General features: G+C 46.5%; 1 protein-coding gene across 1 annotated transcript; it reads right to left on the bottom strand.

Moving 5' to 3' along the window:
* Window positions 1–440: 440 nt before the first annotated feature.
* On the bottom strand, window positions 441–2,973 carry LOC142256874 (transcription factor HES-5-like). Its single transcript, XM_075328823.1, has 3 exons — window positions 2,905–2,973; window positions 2,287–2,467; window positions 441–752 (listed from the first exon to the last, which is right to left on the bottom strand). The coding sequence occupies exons 1-3, from the start codon at window positions 2,971–2,973 to the stop codon at window positions 523–525; spliced, it is 480 nt and encodes a 159-aa protein (XP_075184938.1). The 3' UTR covers window positions 441–522.
* Between the last annotated feature and the right edge of the window lie 15,206 nt (window positions 2,974–18,179).

The following is an 18,179-nucleotide window of genomic DNA, read 5'->3' on the forward strand; positions in this document are numbered from 1 at the left end:
TTCAATCTCATTCAGAAACAAAGTGTCACAAGATAGATCAACCCTAGTGTGATTATACCCTTGTTCCTCCATATATATTGGTCCAAACTGATAGAGGCGTAACTGTAATAGGTGTGGGGGCTGCAATTGCACCTGGGCTTTGGCGCTCAGCAGGACCCAAATGGTCCCATTGGTCCACATTAGAAGACCAATACTAATATAGAACCATTACAGTTGGGGGCCCTGTTGGAGATTTTACATTGAGGCCCCAAAGTTCAGGTTACGCTACTGCAAAGTGAGTATATGATTCGAGAAGTTGCCCCACCTATAACCTGACCGGAGTGAGATATACCAAATCCTGAGATTACGGACTTGCACAGTCTGGCGGTTCAAGTCCTTACATTGCCTGTAGTTACACCGCATTACCAGTAGGGGCAGCACTGAGATTTCAATATCACCAACTCTTATTGAATTCTTATACAATTACCATCCTACTATTTACAGCTCAGGTATTAGAGGTGTTCTCCATGTTCTAATATTGTCCTACCAAGGTCTCCATATGTCTCCATTACCTTCCGAGGCATTATAGGGGTATCTTTCTACTGGGGCAGCTGCATACGGGAAGGGGTGTTCAACAATTGAATGACTTTGTTGCATACAGATGTGTCTTAATATTTTCCCCTGCGAGTTCTCCTGGTTATGCAGAAATCCCACTGTCTCTTTGAGGCACATGTAATATCCTTGGTAATACAAGTCCTGAGCATTCTGGGACTCTAAATATAAAAATAAGAATGAAAAAGATATCTTAGGTGAAGGGGTTCTCTCCGTATAATATACAGGTTTCTATTAAATAAAAAGTCAATATATATGGGAAGCAGAAGAAGCAGAAGAAGCAAAAGAAGGAGAAGAAGGAGAAGAAGGAGAAAAAGGAGAAGAAAAATTAAAAGATAATTTAAGGAAACTTTAAAAAAAAAAAAAAAGAAAAAAAAACATTTTTAGTATACATTCGACAAAAAATTAACTTTTCAATACCTTAATACAAATGTATTCTTATCCTATGCCCCTAACTCATATAGTTAAATATTAATGTTCTGTAAAGTAATTGACAAAAAATCTGATTTTCTTTCTTTTTTTTCACATTGCCTTTTTTTCAGTCAGTTATAAGGGAGGCTGTCTTGAGATTGGTGATGCTAGTATGACATAAGCAAATTGTATGAAAGGACAAAGAAACATATCTACCAATATTGAAAGCTCCATACAAAAGGGAGGACTTTACTGATGACATGACTTAGCCCTCACCCGAATGTCCATGTTTATATATTCTCTCTGGACCCATTATGGTCTACGGGGTGATTGATATGTCTCATTTTTTTTGTACTTTGCAAACCTAATGTCTGAATATATAGAAGGCTGATTTTGATCAAATTTTCAGCTTAAAATCATACTTTCAAATCAATGGGTATGGGAAAAACAGGCAGTGCTTGGATGCCATTTGGTGTGTCAACCCAGTGATGCCAATTTTTTTACGGTTTAAGAGCTAATTCCAGCCAATTTACGGTTTAAGGGCTAATTACAGCCGATGTATTTGTTTTTGATCCAATAATAACCAGTGAGCCTGGGTAGACCAACAATTTTTCAAAAAGACTGTGTAAAAAAAATTGAAGCCAGCACCAGTCTAGTCCTATTTTTGGAGGAGTGCAGTCCCTATCAATAATATACAGCTCCTGTGTTCCTCCATTCCGCAAATGGGTACGCGGAGTTGCACATGGGGGCAGTTACGTGCGCAATTTAGGGACATGACTGGGCCGAGTTTTAGTAAGTCTATCTGAACTTGTCCTAGTGGGAAGGAGAAATTTGAGGGGGGCAAACAGAAGAAATAACTGCTAAATTGATGGTAAAAACTCGGACAAAAAAATGTTGGAAAATCCGATGTAGAACGCTGAGAAAAATAGGCTCTTTCTTCTCATACCCAATGAAAAAACAAAGATGTCTCACTAACGCTTTAAACATAGATTTCCAACCAATCAAGATAATATCACAGATGATGGAAGCCTCAGACTTAAAAAGAAAGGGCAGGTGAGCCTCACAATTTGCCTTTTACATTGAATAGGTGAAATTCGATATTTTACACGTTGACAATCAATAACTCGCAGGTCTTGTTATTTGACGCTGCGGATATTTTTTACAGCATGTGATTGAGATTTACAAAAATCACGTGTCACTGTAAATCACAGCTACATTCCTCATCCTCCTTATTATAAAATGATGACAAATTTTATTTTACCCGCTCTAACAACTTTGTCTTACCGTTTAGGCAAAGCTGCCTCTGCCGCTGAAGATATTTTACGGCCATTTCTAAAATGTCAGCCTTCTCTAATTTTGAGTGCTGGTGATGGATCTGGATGTCTTTCTCCAATAAAATTCTGAGCTGTTCGATGCTGTGATTGATGCGATCCCTCCTCATTTTCTCAATAACTGGCTTCCTGATCTAAAAGAAAATTTTTTACAAGTATATGCTACATTAATTTAACATATTATGTTGGCATAACCTATATGTTGATGAAGGTAACTTTTGTTTTTATTCCTTTCATTTTCAAACAATTTTCTTTGGATCTTACTTCTTCTTTGTTAATGTATTTGTAGCACCCGTAACACATGTAGTAATTTATTAAACTTATTTATACTATTTATTTTAAGCATTTTACGAAATAAAGAATAATAAGACATAAAAGACAAATAATATCCATCTATATATCTATCATCTATCTATGATCTATCATTTCTATAACATATTTAAAAATATAATATATCAGAATATAACAAAAAATACCAAATTATTACAATTAAATATAATATATTCTAATAACATATAATAGAACCTATTAGAATAAATTAAATACAACATAAAATAGTATCTGACTGTACCTTATTTTTTTTCAGTCCACTAATCTTTTCATTCTTGGCTTCTTGCAAGATATTGAAAGCTGGCGCCATTATAGTATACAGTGAAGCGTTACTGGTTTACTGGTGCGGTGACCAGTGCACGGTATTTATACTTCTAGTCCATGCTGTCAGACAAGACGTTTTGCATGGTACAGTTTCCCACATGTGTAAACCAATGACGAGAACAATGCAGATAATGGAAGTGTGCCTAAGAGGTTTGACCGAAGCCCAGGGGGGGAGAGGATCACCCCTCCTCTCTAGATGAACAGGTGGACTGGGCGTAGCTCAATTCTATCATGAGTCAAATGAGACTTCACCGTGGGAAAGCTTCAATCTCAGAGAAACCACAGCATGTCCTGATTCCACCAGCAGATTACATTCCTGCGGCACCTGTTTTCTGAATTTACTGTATACACACAGGCAAACAATATACATATAGAACAGTTAACTCCTGTAGGGTTACTTTATGGTGACACAGACGCTTCCTTGATGAAGAGATACCAACGGTGATGGTCAGCGAGACCATTGTTGGGAAGGGTGGACAATATTTTTCAATTGAATGATATCTGTGAAAATAGCTTAGATTGGGGACCAATATTGTCCCAACCATAACCTTATCCCTGGCAAAGTGGAGACATGATTGGAGATGACCATATTCTTATGGCGGATGATGGTGTAGATCTGCTCAACATATCCATTCTACATCTATAAATCGACATATATATGTATACATCCAGAGTTACAACCTCTCCTGAATTAACTAGACCCTTGCTAGTGCTCAGGGCTATGATCAAAGGGTTGGAAAATCTGCCACCATTTTCATCAATTACCTGCCCATAGCACAATAATTAGTTCAGTGGCATAAATGTCAATTTCAATCAAATCTTTTACTCGTATTTATTCAAAGGATAACTCCTTATTGTTCCAGATGTTTTAGAATATCATCTGTCCAAAATTCATGGTTTGAGTAAAACTGTGATATCTGGACCAGCCATTGGTCTCCTTTTCTAAACATACAGGATGAGCAGACCCGTAGATGTTTAGGCTCACCTGGTTTTGCCAAACTGTAGTTAAAAGTTGGGTTCGGTGCCCGAAGTTAACTCCAAACCTTTTGTGCTGTAACATGGCTGTAAAATGGACATAGTAAGGGCTACGGGGCTGCAAAAGGAAGCAAAATGGGAGTAAGAGCAGGGCAACTAAACTGCAAACAAATGTGGATAGGGAAATTACTTAAAGGGGTTCCGTCATGGTTAAGAAATCATGGTTAAATAGGAAGTAAATTAATAAAATACAAATTTTAAGAGTGCACACACAGAGTTAAAATTTTAAAAGTGCCCCTGCCTGCAGAGCCTGTTTTCAGAGTGACCCCACAAAGCCTATTTCAGAGTTCCCCCACAGGGACAAAATATTACAAGTTCCCCCACACAGCTAACATTTTAAAAGTGCCCCTGTAGAGTCTTGTTTCCCCCACAAAGCACACGGAACCCCTATAAACTAATAATAATAATCATAATAATAATAATAATTTTGAACCAGGAGGCGGACGTCCAAGTTGAGGAGGAGGTGGAGGTGGAAGAGGAGAAGGAGGTAGCCAACATTTTTTTTTTAATTTGGAGAGACTTTAAAATGTTAGGATGGAATGGTAAATAGAACGAACAAACGGTGATATGACAATGGCTGGGTGTGACTGGTATACTTCTCTAGTAAGCTAAAGGTATGGACAAGTCTTGTGGGATCCACGCCTGGTTAATTTTAATGAATGTGAGCTTGCCCTCGTTTGCAGTGGACTGGCGGATGCGCCTATCTGTGATCACCTTCCTGAAGTGCTAAATACACGTTCCGACAGTACACTTGCTGCCAGGCAGGCAAACACCTCCAAGGCGTAAAGGGCAAATTCAGGCCATGTGTTCAATTTGGAGAGCCAGAAGTTAAATGGGTCTGACTAATCACTCAGTGAGCTGAGAAGTAAAAGTTACGCAGCAGCGAAGACAGGCGAGTAGCAGCAGAGTGAGAATGCCAAAAGCACGCACAGCTAGACCTCACTTTCTGCAGCAACTCTGACATCTCAGGGTAATTTTTCAGGAGCCTCTGCACCACCAAATTCAGTACATGCACCAGGCAAGGGATGTGCATCAAACTGGCTAGGCCCAGAGCTGCTACGAGATTTCTCCTGTTATCACACACCACCAGGCCAGGATTGAAGTTCAGCAGCACCAACAACTCATCTGTTGTTTGAGCCCCATCCACAGCTCTTGCGCATTGTTGGATTTGTCCCCCAAACAGAGGAATTTCAGAATAGCCTGCTGTCATTCCCTCTGTCTTTTCTGAAGTTGGTAGTGCAGGTCTTACGCTGACCGGATTAAGAGGTGGTGGAGGAAGCGGAGTAGGAGGAAGAGGGAAAACAGACATTGAAATGTCCAGCATTCCTGGGTAATGGTAGGACATGCGCCAAAACGTCAACACATGTCTCCAGTGGCCAGTTAGGCAGATATAACATTCCTGCCAGTTGCTTACTGGTCCACGTATTGGTGGTTATGTGGACCTTGCCACTGATGGCATTGAGCAGTGCACACCTCATTTTGTCTGAAACTTGTTTGTGCAGGGCAGGGATGGCCCGCCTGGAACAGTAGTGGCAGCTTCAAACCACCTACTGTGGGACAGCCACCGCCATAAGTTTTTTAAAAAGAATCCATCTCTGCCAGCCGAAATAACATTACTTCAATGCCAGGAATTTGAAAATTCTGCTCTAGCGCCCAGGGAAGGGGGTACTCGGTCCCAGGCAATAACAAATGGGAATGTCACTCTGGTGGCCGTTGCCCAGTCCCGTGCTCTGGGCCCCTTTTGTTAATGGGGGGTTATTTACAGGGGAGATAAGAGTTTTTGTCATGTGACGCCACCTGCGGGTTGCGGTTAAGGATGGAGAACCGCCACTGCTGAATGTGGGTACTCCCAGGACTGTTCGTAGTGGCAGCTGTGATGGTAGGCCCTCCGCAGGTAGGGCTGTGCCTGGGAGATGTAACGGGGGCAATAACGGAGACCACACCAGGTTGTCTTTAACAGTTTCTACTTACTGTGGACCTAGGTTCAGGTCCCTTGGAGGACCAGTGCCAATGTAGTGACCCAGGTTGCTCTGTCCCCATCACTCTTAGTTGATTGGGTCCCCGTAGCGTGCAGAATTTGGGGGCCCCGACTGTCCCTTTTGGGGTACAGTCTCCTTCTCCGTACGGCAGGCAGTGCGGACCCTGTTGGGAGATAAGTGTCCGAACCACGATCCTAGTTTACTGCTGATGCCCCCGCATTATTTGGTTCAGTGAAGTCCATGAAGGTGTCCTCACAGGCCAGGTATTTACCAAACAGTCTAAAACTTGCACTTGACCTAAGACCTTGTGCCCCATGCATGCTCTGGTCCCAGCGGTATCTCCGATACCCATCCTGGCGACCTCTCTTCTGTGTCCCCGGGGTCACCGTTACATGGACCCAGCTCAGGCACATCCGCACACCTCTCCTGTGTGCTGCTCGACTCTCTCCTTACTACCAACTGATTGACCCCTCCCACCAGGCTGGCTATACCCAGGGACTCGTTCCCATGGCGAACATCCCCTTACATGGTTAACCCTCTATGCCCAGTGTGGATTGGTGAACTAGGATTTTGGTTGTGTTTGGATGGAATCGGCACTGGTACTTCAGGTCCCAGAGGGTAGGTCCTGCATCCCCAAGAGGATGCAGTTCCCTGTAGTGCCCTGAGGGTCTCAGGGGCGCTACACTGCTATTTAGGACCAGGGCTCATGGGTGGGTAGGAGGATACTTCCTCTTTTTTTCCAGTCTTTGGGGGATGTATAGCTGAACGCTTTCATGGGATGGTGTGCAGGTACTCAGTGCCACTGCTGGTACTGGCACATCCTCTCTTTCGGGATGCCATGTGGCCCTGTTGCTCGGGAGGGGGAGGAAGAGACCGACCACAGCACAAGAGGGAGCAGCAGAAGCGTCAGATCTTTCCTGGTTTTTCATGTATATACTGCACTGCAGCTCACGCTTTGCCTTCAGATGCCTTGTCAAATAGGTGGTGCTCAGGTTAAGAACATTTATGCCTTCTTAAAGTCTCTGATAGCAAAGCGTGCAAACCAGCCATGTCTTGTTGTCAGCACATTGCCTGTAGAAATGCCTCGCCAAGGAGCTCCTTTGAGCTATCTGTGGTGTGCTCAGTCCATCAACATGTTGGGCAGCAGCAGCAGCCAACGGATTGGATAGGAGCCGGCAGCTGTGCTTTTGCACCCTGCTCCCTCTTTTGCTGTGCAGCTAGGGCAGTATCACCACCACCGCTTCCTCCAAACTGTGCACGTCACTCGGATGACTTTGACTCCATGTAAAGTTTAGGACCTCATCATCATCAACTTTTGACATCTTTGGAAACTGAAACAGATAAGACACTCAAAAAACTGAACATATGAACAGCAAGTCATTTTTTCTTAGAAATGAATAAGGAGATTCTTTTGAGCAAAGAAAATGTAAATGAAAAGTTGTATAAGTCATATAAATGCATATAAATGTATATGTGGCGCCCTGGACAAGCCAGGTCGTCACAGGTACTACACCAACACGCCCTACACCCCGGCTAGGCACACCGAAGCCAAACACAAACCCTTGTTGCCTTCCTCCAGGGGCTGATGTCCACACCAGGGAGTGGGCCAGGCGGTTGGTCCCGCCCACCGAGGAGTTCACAGTCCTGGAGGCGGAAAAAGGGATCAGTTTTCAGATCAGTTTTGGAGAGGAAAGTAGCAGTAGAGGAGACTGACCGTGTCCGGGTGTGTGGCCCGGGCACTCAGCAAGGTTGGCAGACGGTGGTGACCGTCTGCAGGAGAGGCTGATTGGAGTGAACCGTACGGACCGGGGACGGGCGGTGGCCCGCTGGTACCGGATCGGGGAGTGAAGAGAAGCCAGCACAATTCGGCAGGGCCTACGGACTCCGACCAGGCTAGGAGTCGCCGTAAAACCGGTCAAATCCGTTAGCGAAGGGAACCTCCGGGGTTTCCCAGCAGCCAAGACCCGATTGAAGGCAACAGCTCACAGCGTAGAGGGAAACACAGTCACCGCCAAGGCTACAGTTCCCATGGCCAGAGCCTGCGGGCAAAAGGGGCTCCCACAGCATCCATCCAAGCTGGGGAGCGGGTTACCGGTGGGAAGCCATTGGAACCGTAAACACAACACAGGTGCAGGGAAAGGCAGTCACCATCAACCTGCCGGAAGGAGAACAACCGCAGCCGCCTGAGGGACCCGTCCATCCAGCCGTTTGTTTGACCAGAGACTCTGTGTGAATTACTGGCTAAGTGAGTACCACCGCACTGCCCCCGCGACCCTGCACCTCACCTGGCCCCGTAACCCGCCTGGCATCCCTAAAACCCTCACTGGGGCCCTGGGACAACCAACCCCCTACCCACGGAGGGGAGAACCAACATCCAAGCTGCTCCCTGTCATCGCTCCCGGGATCCCCGTCCAGAGCAGCGGTGGTGTCACAACTTCACCACAACCGTGGGTGGCGTCACGGACAATATCTCCCCAAACCACACACCAAACCCCCTTTCACTCATGGGAGAGGAACGCCACTCGAGACCCCGGGATCCGGCCCACGGCTCGAGCCACCACCGAGCAGTAGCAGCAGCAGCAGCCGGACCCGAGCAGTGGGTGAGCGCAGCGTCCCCTCCTCCGCCCGCGACATATATATTGAGCAGCATCGTGGCTCAGTGGTTAGCACTGCAGTCTTGCAGCGCTGAGGGCCTGGGTTCGAATCCCACCAAGGACACCATCTGCAAGGAGTTTGTATGTTCTCCCTATGTTTGCGTGGGTTTTCTCCGGGTTCTCCAGTTTCTTCCCACACTCCAAAGACATACAGATAGGGAATTTAGATTGTGAGCCCCAATGGGGACAGTCTTCCTGATGTATGTAAAGCACTGCGGAATATGCTAGCGCTATATAAAAATAAATATTTATTTTTTATATTTTTGTTTATATAAATGTATACCAGAAAAATGTAGAAAAAATCCAACTAGGCATCCACGGATGAAAAATAAAATGTAGGTTTCTTTATAATATTAAAAGTCCATAACGACATTGACACGTAGTACTGATGGTACAGTATGACTCAGTGGCACAACAACACGTTTCAGCGATAGCGCCTTCCTCGGGTCTGATTCATCAATGTTAGAAGACATTATTTAAAAAGAATATGCCCAGGTAAAAGACACTCCCCCGTGGTAGAAAACCTTTCAGGTGATTAATCAAAAAAGGGAGTAGTCCAGACCTAAAGGCACATAGAAAAGTTGAAAACAAAGTAACATATTAATATATTGATATTATATAAATCTATATACACAATATTCAAACTGGAGATATAGAAAATAAAGTATTATGTATGGGGAAAAAAGGGGGCCAGGGATTTTTTGTAACTTCTTAAAGAGGTTTTCCACTACAAATGTGACCACCTTTTTTTATCCTAACTCTTCCTATCTAACACCTTCCTAATATACTACTACTGTCTACTCTGCTCCAGTAAGCTTAAGAATAAGAGGCTTGTAAATACCTTTTATTGTTGTTGTAGCTTTGATTCTTCTGGCTGCAGACCAGAATTGGACCAACTGAGTAAGGCAGGTCACTGGTGAGGGCTGAGAGGAGAGTGAAATATGATCAGGGCATGTGTGCTCAGACTGCTGTCACTCACATAGAGGCAACCTGGCCCTCACCAGTGACCTGTCCTGCTCAGTTGATCTGAGTCCGATCTGCAGCCAGAAGGATCAAACAACAACAATAAAAGGTATTTACAAACCTTTTAGAGATAAGCTTACAGGACCAGATAGCATAAGTATATTAGGAAAATGTTAGTTAGGAAGAGTTAGAATAAAAGAAAGGGGGTCACATTAGTAGTGGAAAACCTTTTTAAGTAGTGGAAAAAGGAAAGAAAATTCAGCTCACTAATCCTGCTGTTCACTGCTCCTGTTCGGACCCAGCGCATGGAAGGTTTGGCTGCCAAATACTCAGGGAAAATTAAAAAAGACGTCCAGCGCAGTCCTCAGGTTGTGAGATAAAATCCAATATTTTTTATTTAATATAATTCCATTAAAATATAGAGTGATAAATATGATCTAATACCCCATCGATCATTTTATCTCACAACCTGAGGACTGCGCTGGACGTCTTTTTTCATTTTCCCTAACCTTTTTAAGTAGTTACAACAAGTTCTTGTACCCCATTTTTCACCACTTAATTAATACTTTATTTTCTATAACTCCAGTTTGAAGATTGTATAGATACATTTATATACATTTATGTGACTTATATAACTTTTCTTTTACATGGTTTTCGGGGAATTAATTGCTTGAATATAGATGAGTTTCACTTGGCTTCCACTAATTAAAGTGCCTATTGCATGCAGAAGAATCCCCCAATGCTCACAATTGTAGAGACCTGGGATGTGTTCCAGGTAACCCCAGCCTGGTATCGATCAGCTCACCTTGCAGTGGACAGCTTGCGAGCTTTGTCTATTTTTGATAAAAGTGTTGTCTTGTTCTACAAGATCTGTGAGGTTTTTTTAGTGAAAGGATGTGAAACGTCATCTCTATTTACAAATCCTTTAATCCTTAGATAATGAAAAAGAATGTCCAAAGTATAAAGGCTTATAGCTTCAATGTACAAAAATATACAGTACATATAAATAATATAATTCTGCTTCCACAAAAAAATGCTTAAATACCACATAACACCACCAAAATGACATAAAATAGGTGTATTTGCAATCTGTATTTTATCAATTTTTTCGAAGACTAAAAAATATTGCTAATGTACACTTGACAAGCTACACACTTTTCAATCAGGTTTTTTTTACGCTCTTTCAAAAAAAAAAAATGAACAGAGCTGCCGGTTGGTGGGGAAGCAGTGAATATGTATGAGCGATAATGAGCAGCCACGGAAGTAGAGTGAACTGCCCAGAAGTAGTAACTGACATGCCGGAGAGTCCGTAAGTATAACGTGTTTGCTCCAATCCAACCAATCCCTTCTACCACTATTTTTAAGTGCCGGATTCTGGTCCCCCTAAACGTATATGGGGACCGGCATCTGGGCAGATATCCAGTATGAATTCCGGGCCAGAACAGGTGTTTTTTTTTAAAACTCAATTAGATCCACCGATCCCATCACTACTCACAACACCCCTAGATGAATTTCTCAAGAGGTGTAGTTTTCGGAACGGGTTGACTTATTTATTATTATTATTATTTATTATTATAGCGCCATTTATTCCATGGCGCTTTACAAGTGAGAGGGTATACGTACAACAATCATTAACAGTACAAGACAGACTGGTATAGGAGGAGAGAGGACCCTGCCCGCGAGGGCTCACAGTCTACAGGGAATGGGTGATGGTACAATAGGTGAGGACAGAGCTGGTTGCGCAGTGGTCTACTGGACTGAGGGCTATTGTAGGTTGTAGGCTTGTTGGAAGAGGTGGGTCTTGAGGTTCCTCTTGAAGCTTTCCACGGTAGTGGAGAGTCTGATGTGCTGAGGTAGAGCGTTCCAGAGTATGGGGGATGCACGGGAGAAATCTTGTACGCGATTGTGGGAAGAGGAGATAAGAGAGGAGCAGAGAAGGAGATCTTGTGAGGATCTGAGGTTGCGTGCAGGTAGGTACCGGGAGACTAGGTCACAGATGTAGGGAGGAGACAGGTTGTGCATGGCTTTGTATGTCATGGTTAATGTTTTGAACTGGAGTCGTTGGGCGATGGGAAGCCAGTGAAGGGATTGGCAGAGTGGCGAGGCTGGGGAGTAGCGAGGGGAGAGGTGGATTAAGCGGGCCGCAGAGTTTAGGATAGATTGGAGGGGTGCAAGAGTGTTGGAAGGGAGGCCAGAGAGCAGGAGGTTGCAGTAGTCGAGGCGGGAGATGATGAGGGCATGCACTAATGTTTTTGCAGATTCTTGGTTAAGGAAAGCACGGATCCGGGAGATATTTTTGAGTTGTAATCGGCATGAGTTGAAGAGGGCTTGGATGTGTGGCTTGAAGGATAGAGCAGAGTCGAGGGTCACTCCAAGGCAACGAGCTTGTGGGACTGGGGAGAGTGAGCAACCATCAAGTTTGATGGAAAGGCTTGTTGGAGGAGATGAGTGAGGAGGAGGAAAGACAATGAACTCTGTTTTGTCCATGTTGAGTTTTAAGAATCGTGCAGAGAAGAAGGATGAAATAGCAGGACAGACATTGCGGAATTTTGGTTAGTAGAGAGGTAATGTCAGGTCCAGAGAGGTAGAATTGTGTGTCATCGGCATAAAGATGATACTGGAAGCCGTGGGACTCTATGAGCTGTCCCAGGCCGAAGGTGTAGATGGAGAACAGCAGGGGTCCAAGAACTGAGCCTTGGGGGACACCGACAGATAGGGGGCGAGATGAGGAAGTGGTGTGAGAATGGGAGACGCTGAAAGTTCGGTCGGTTAGGTATGAGGAGATCCAAGATAGGGCCAAGTCTGTGATGCCCAGAGATGAGAGAATCTGTAGTAGGAGGGAACGGTCTACTGTGTCGAAGGCAGAGGACAGGTCCAGGAGGAGGAGGATAGAGTAGTGTCGCTTGGCTTTGGCGGTTAGTAGATCATTGGTGACTTTGGTTAGGGCAGTTTCGGTAGAATGATGTGGTCGGAAGCCAGATTGAAGCCGGTCAAAGAGGGAGCAGGAGGAGAGGTATGAGGACAATTCAAGATGGACATGCTGTTCCAGTAGTTTTGAGGTATAGGGGAGAAGGGATATGGGACGATAGTTTGACACAGAGGATGGGTCAAGGGAGGGCTTTTTGAGGATGGGTGTAATAGAGGCATGTTTAAAGCATGAAGGGAATACACCAGTTGTTAGTGATAGATTGAAGAGATGGGTTAGGGCTGGGATGAGGACTGCGGTGATGTTGGGGATGAGGTGCGATGGGAGCGGGTCCAGTGCACAGGTGGTTAGATGTGATCTTGAGAGTAGAGTGGAGAGATTGTTTTCTGTCATGGTGGAGAAGCTGGATTTGGAGGAAGAGGGATGAGTAGCTATGATGAGGGGCTGTGGTGATTGTGGGCCAAAGCTTGCTCTGATGTTGTCAATCTTCCGCTTGAAGAAAGAGGCAAAGTCTTCAGCTGAGATGAGAGGAGAGGGAGGTGGTGCCGGAGGACGGAGAAGAGAATTGAAAGTATTGAATAGCTGTTTAGGGTTGTGAGAGAGAGAGAAGATATGAGGGATGAGAAGTAGGTTTGTTTTGCAGCAGTGAGTGTGGACTTGAAAGTGGTGAGGGACTCTTTATATGCAATGAAGTGCTCAGTGGAATGAGACCTCTTCCATCTGCGCTCAGCAATTCTGGAAGTCCGTCTTAGTTCTTTAGTCTGCCTTGTGTGCCAGGGTTGCCTGTTGATTGTGCGGGTTTTGGTGTGTGTGAGGGGGGCAGCTGATTTGAGAGCTGCAGAGATTGTAGTGTTGTATAAAGTTGCAGCGGCATCTGCATCATGTAGAAATGCAATGTCTGTGAGGGGGAGAAGGGACTGAAAAAGGGCGTGTAAATCAATGTGTTTGATATTTCTGCGAGGGTGTGGAAGTTTGTGGAGGGGAGGTTGCATACTTGGAGAAGAGAGGGAAGAGAATGTGAGTAGGTTGTGGTCAGATAGGGGGAGAGGCGAGTTAGAGAGGATAGATAGGGAACAGAGGCGAGTGAAGATGAGGTCCAGCGTGTGGCCATCTTTGTGAGTAGCTGCAGAAGACCATTGGGTGAGGTCGAAGGAGGCAGCGAGTGTTAGAAGTTTGGAGACAGATGAGTGGGAAGTGTCAATGGGGATGTTGAAATCACCCATGATGATGGTGGGGATGTCAGTGGAAAGGAAGTGTAGTAGCCAGGTGGTGAAATGGTCAAAAAAGGCAGTGGCTGGCCCTGGAGGGCGGTAAATGACAGCCAGCTGAAGGTTGGAGGGGGCGTAGATGCGTACGGAGTGCACCTCAAAAGATGGAAGCGTAACAGAGGGTGGTAGTGGAATTGGTGTAAAGGAGCATTGGTCGGACAGGAGCAAACCAACTCCTCCACCATGCTTGTTACTGGGGCGGGGGGTGTGAGACAGTTGGAGACTGCCATAAGAAAGTGCAGCAGGAGAGGCTGTGTCAGAGGGGGTGAGCCAGGTTTCTATGATGGCGAGGAAGGAGAGTTTATTAGTGATGAAAAGATCATGAATGTAGGATAGTTTGTTGCAGACAGAGCGAGCGTTCCATAGAGCTCCTGTTAGTGGGACTGGGGGAGCGGGGCTGGGTGAATGGATATGAGGTTTGCGAGGTTGCGGAAATTTGTGTTAGGTTGTTGAAGAGGGTTTGAAGTGACAATAGGGATGTGGTGAGTAGGACCAGGATTTGGAGAGATATCTCCAGCAGTGAGGAGAAGCAGTGAGAGTGTTAGTAAGTGGGAGCAGGAGAGGCCATGAGATGGTCGTGTGTGTCTGGAGACACTGGGGGAAATGTGGAGGAAAATATCTGAGGGGAAGGTGAGATGGGTGGGGAGGATAGAGGGAGAGATGAAAAGTTCATTACTGGGTTTAGGGATCAGAGGGGGCAGTAGAAAGTGAAGTATTATAGGGGTGAAAGTGAATAGAAACACAAACATTGTTTACATTGACTATGTATGCTGTTACCTTCCGGCCCAATTCTGGCCTAATTCAATGCATCATACTTATATGGTGCATACTTGTCATGGGGCAGACAGTCTGGGGCAGACTTTAGTTGCCCCAGTATATACACATACAAGTGCACTCAGCTGTGAAGGGGTGGGGTGCAACAAGAACCCCTTGATCACTCAATAAAAAAAAAACCAGATGCAGCTTCACATAGGCAAAATAAACAAAGGTCATAAAAGGAGGGTGCAAAACAGGGGGGTGAGAGATCACAGTGAGATGCTGGAGGATGTCAGGAAGATATTGAAGCAAAGAAAGAACAGGTCAGATATAGTGCAAAAGTAGAGTGCAGGAATTGACCTACCAGGTATTAGAACACACAGCAGAGCAAAGGGAAGTGGAGATCAGTTCATGGGAAAGTAGAGTGCATGAATTGACATACCTGTGGGAAGATAGACATGGTGATTAGATGATGGCAGATGATACATAATAGATTACCAAGTGCATGCGCGGTTTCTGCTGTTTTGGCATGACCAGCTGAGGGAGTATTCTCCGGTCGTGATGTCTGTATTACCAAAACCCTTATCCTAAAAATAAACACACGGACTGCATGCGACTTGGTTCAAAAATGGCCACAGCAGCCTTTATTGCCTATTGTTCACAAACTAAGCACCTTAGGGACGCCGTCCAACGGGCGACCCAGAACAACAACACACAGATAACAATAGACAATGCCAATTACATGACCCTCCCGGGGGCAGGCCCAGTCCATAACTACTACTCCCCTTGCCCCTGGCCGCAACACACCGACCCAGAGACGAGGTGCCAATCACCCACGGATTGACACCCCCACACTTTGGCAGAACCCCGTGCCTGCCACATCCCGGAACCGAGAGCCACCATACCCAGACAATGACTCCCGGTCCAGTTACCAGTCACTTCCAACCTCTGGACCAGACCTACCCCCCCGCCACAGGACAGACCACGTGACACCTTATGTGGCCTGGACCCGCCACACACCAAAAGCTCACTCAACACCATCCTGCAGGCCCAATGCCCATAAATCCACTCCAATGTCGTTGAGGTGCACTCCGTCACCCCTCCGAAACCGCCAATCTGCCGGCTCCAACTCCCTGTGCCTCACCACAATCCCACCGTTCCTGGTCACAAACCTGGCAACCACCCGATTCACCTGGGCCCTGGCCTTATTGACCTTTTCCACCGACCGAGCCCCCCTCCACGACAACCTGGTCACTATGTCTGACCACACGACAATCAAACCCGGGTACTGCTTCCACAACCGCAGCAAGTCGATCTTTATATCCTGGATCAGATCCCGTGACGCCCGGACTCCCAGATCATTACCTCCCACGTGTAATACCAGCACATCCGGAGGCCGGTCAACCTTACAATAACGACCAAATTCTGGGACCACCCTGCCCCACTCCATGCCCCGAACACCGATCCACCGAACAGTCGCCTGCCCACGATCCATCCCCAGCTGCCGACCATTCGGGCGAACCGCCGCCCGCCGAGCACCCCAGAACACGAAGGAATGCCCCAGAATCCAGATTAGGCACATCCCTACAACAAAGAAAGACAACGAAAACAGAAATTAAAACCAATAACATCACCACCATCAACGCCTCTCAGAAAACCCATTCTACCTCCGTCCTCTAACACTTGTACATTACCCCCTCTTTTTTTTTTTTTTTTTTATATATATAAACCACTTCCAAACCGCCAGACCACCTGTACCTAGACCAAAGTTACCATAATGCTACAACAGCTGCGGCCTCACGTACCGCCGAAAACAAGAAGATTCCCATCTACCAATACGCTTTAGCACCTCATCTCCAAGCCCCCAACGAGCGGCCTCCGTAGCTGCCCCTATCCGAAAGGAATGCGACCCGAAATCCTCCGGGCGCTCCCCCACGTTCCGCAAACTTCGCCGCAGAACCGCTACAAACTGGAACCTTGATAAAAAAGACCCATCCACGTGCCGCAAAAACGGGCCCGGTAAACCCCCCCTTACGGCCATGAATTGTTCCACCAAACGTACTGGGCACAACTCCTCCCCCGGGACCGCGTATAACACCACCAACCTACCACGGCCCAGCTGATCCATTTTTGACCGACTAATCCGGCACTCCACCTGATCACCGCCAACTCGCACATCCTCAAGCAGCAACCCGCCGCCTGTCACCCTGGACGGGCTTACCAACTCACCGATCCGAAAAGCCCCATAAAAAGCAAGACCGAAAGCCGTTGTAAACAAAACAGTCTCGTAAACCGACTCACAAATGCCGCTCAGGCCCCCCACCAACCGCCTCAACAAACCAAACGATACGGGACGCCTCTTGTCCCTCTCCCGCACACCGCGGAGGAACCCCCGCAAGGCCCGTCGAACCCAAAAATCCTGCGAAACATCTTGTTCCCCTTTCATTTTTAACCAAAACGTCACCGCCGCCACCCGATGTGCCACGGCCGACGCCGATCGCCCGGCCGAGAAATCCACACTCACCAACGCCAGTAATGCCACCAAGTAATCCACGCCTACCCCATCAAACATCCGACCCAGCAACTCCTCCCATTCAGCCCACACCTTAGCATATCGGCACCAAGTCACCTCAGTCACCGAATTCCGAATCAATTCTGAGATCACCGCCTCACCAGATTCCATAAATCCACGGGACACTCCACTCCGACTTCGTCCGCCCAAGGCAGTAGAGCCCGAAACCTGCTGAACTGAAAACGAGACAAAGCGTCAGCCACCCCGTTGTCAACTTCCGGAACGTGCTTTGCCACCACCTGTACATTCAGCTGCAGACATCTCAACACTAAATGCCGCAAAAACACCACCACTGGCTCCGACTTAGCAGACAAGTTGTTAATAGCAAACACCACTGCCTGGTTATCACAATGGAAGCAAACCTTCCTCCCGGAAAAACGCGACCCCCACAGCTCCACTGCTACCACGATAGGAAATAGCTCCAACAGAGCCAAATTCCTGACCAAACCGCTCTCCCGCCACGCCTGTGGCCACCGACCCACACACCAGTGACCTCGAAACACGGCCCCAAACCCTGCCGACCCAGCCGCATCGGTGAACAGCTGTAACGCCCCGTTAGACGCCACCTTCTCCATCACCAGGGCCCGGCCATTGAAACACTGCAAAAATTGATCCCATACCAAAAGATCGTCCTTGATCGCCTTCGTGATTTGCACGAAATGTGTCGGCGACCCCACACCTGCCGTCACCGTTGCCAAACGTCTCGCAAAAACTCTCCCCATCGGCATAATCCTGCAAGCGAAATTCAATTTCCCAAGCAAGGACTGCACCACCTTAAGCCGCACCTTCTTTGCCGCTTTCACCCCTGCCACCGCGGCCCTCAAATCACAAACCTTCTCCTCCGGCAACCTACATTCCATGGCAACAGAATCAATCTCAATCCCCAAAAAACGCATCACAGGCGCCGGGCCTTCCGTCTTATCAGGAGCCAAGGGAATTCCGAAGCTGCCTGCGACTTTCTGCAACGCAAATAACAACCCCGCACAAACCATTGAATCCGCCGGCCCAACACAAAGAAAATCGTCCAAATAGTGAATAA

The sequence above is a fragment of the Anomaloglossus baeobatrachus genome, chromosome 11 (assembly GCF_048569485.1).
Source record: "Anomaloglossus baeobatrachus isolate aAnoBae1 chromosome 11, aAnoBae1.hap1, whole genome shotgun sequence".
In the NCBI taxonomy this organism is placed as follows: domain Eukaryota; kingdom Metazoa; phylum Chordata; class Amphibia; order Anura; family Aromobatidae; genus Anomaloglossus; species Anomaloglossus baeobatrachus.

Coding starts and splice junctions, on each gene's coding strand:
- LOC142256874 (XM_075328823.1), bottom strand. CDS start 2,973: ATGGCGCCAGCTTTCAATATCTTGCAAGAAGCCAAGAATGAAAAGATT. Junction 2,468..2,904: donor GTGGACTGAAAAAAAATAAG/GTACAGTCAGAT, acceptor ATTTTCTTTTAG/ATCAGGAAGCCAGTTATTGA. Junction 753..2,286: donor GAGGCAGCTTTGCCTAAACG/GTAAGACAAAGT, acceptor TTTTATATTTAG/AGTCCCAGAATGCTCAGGAC.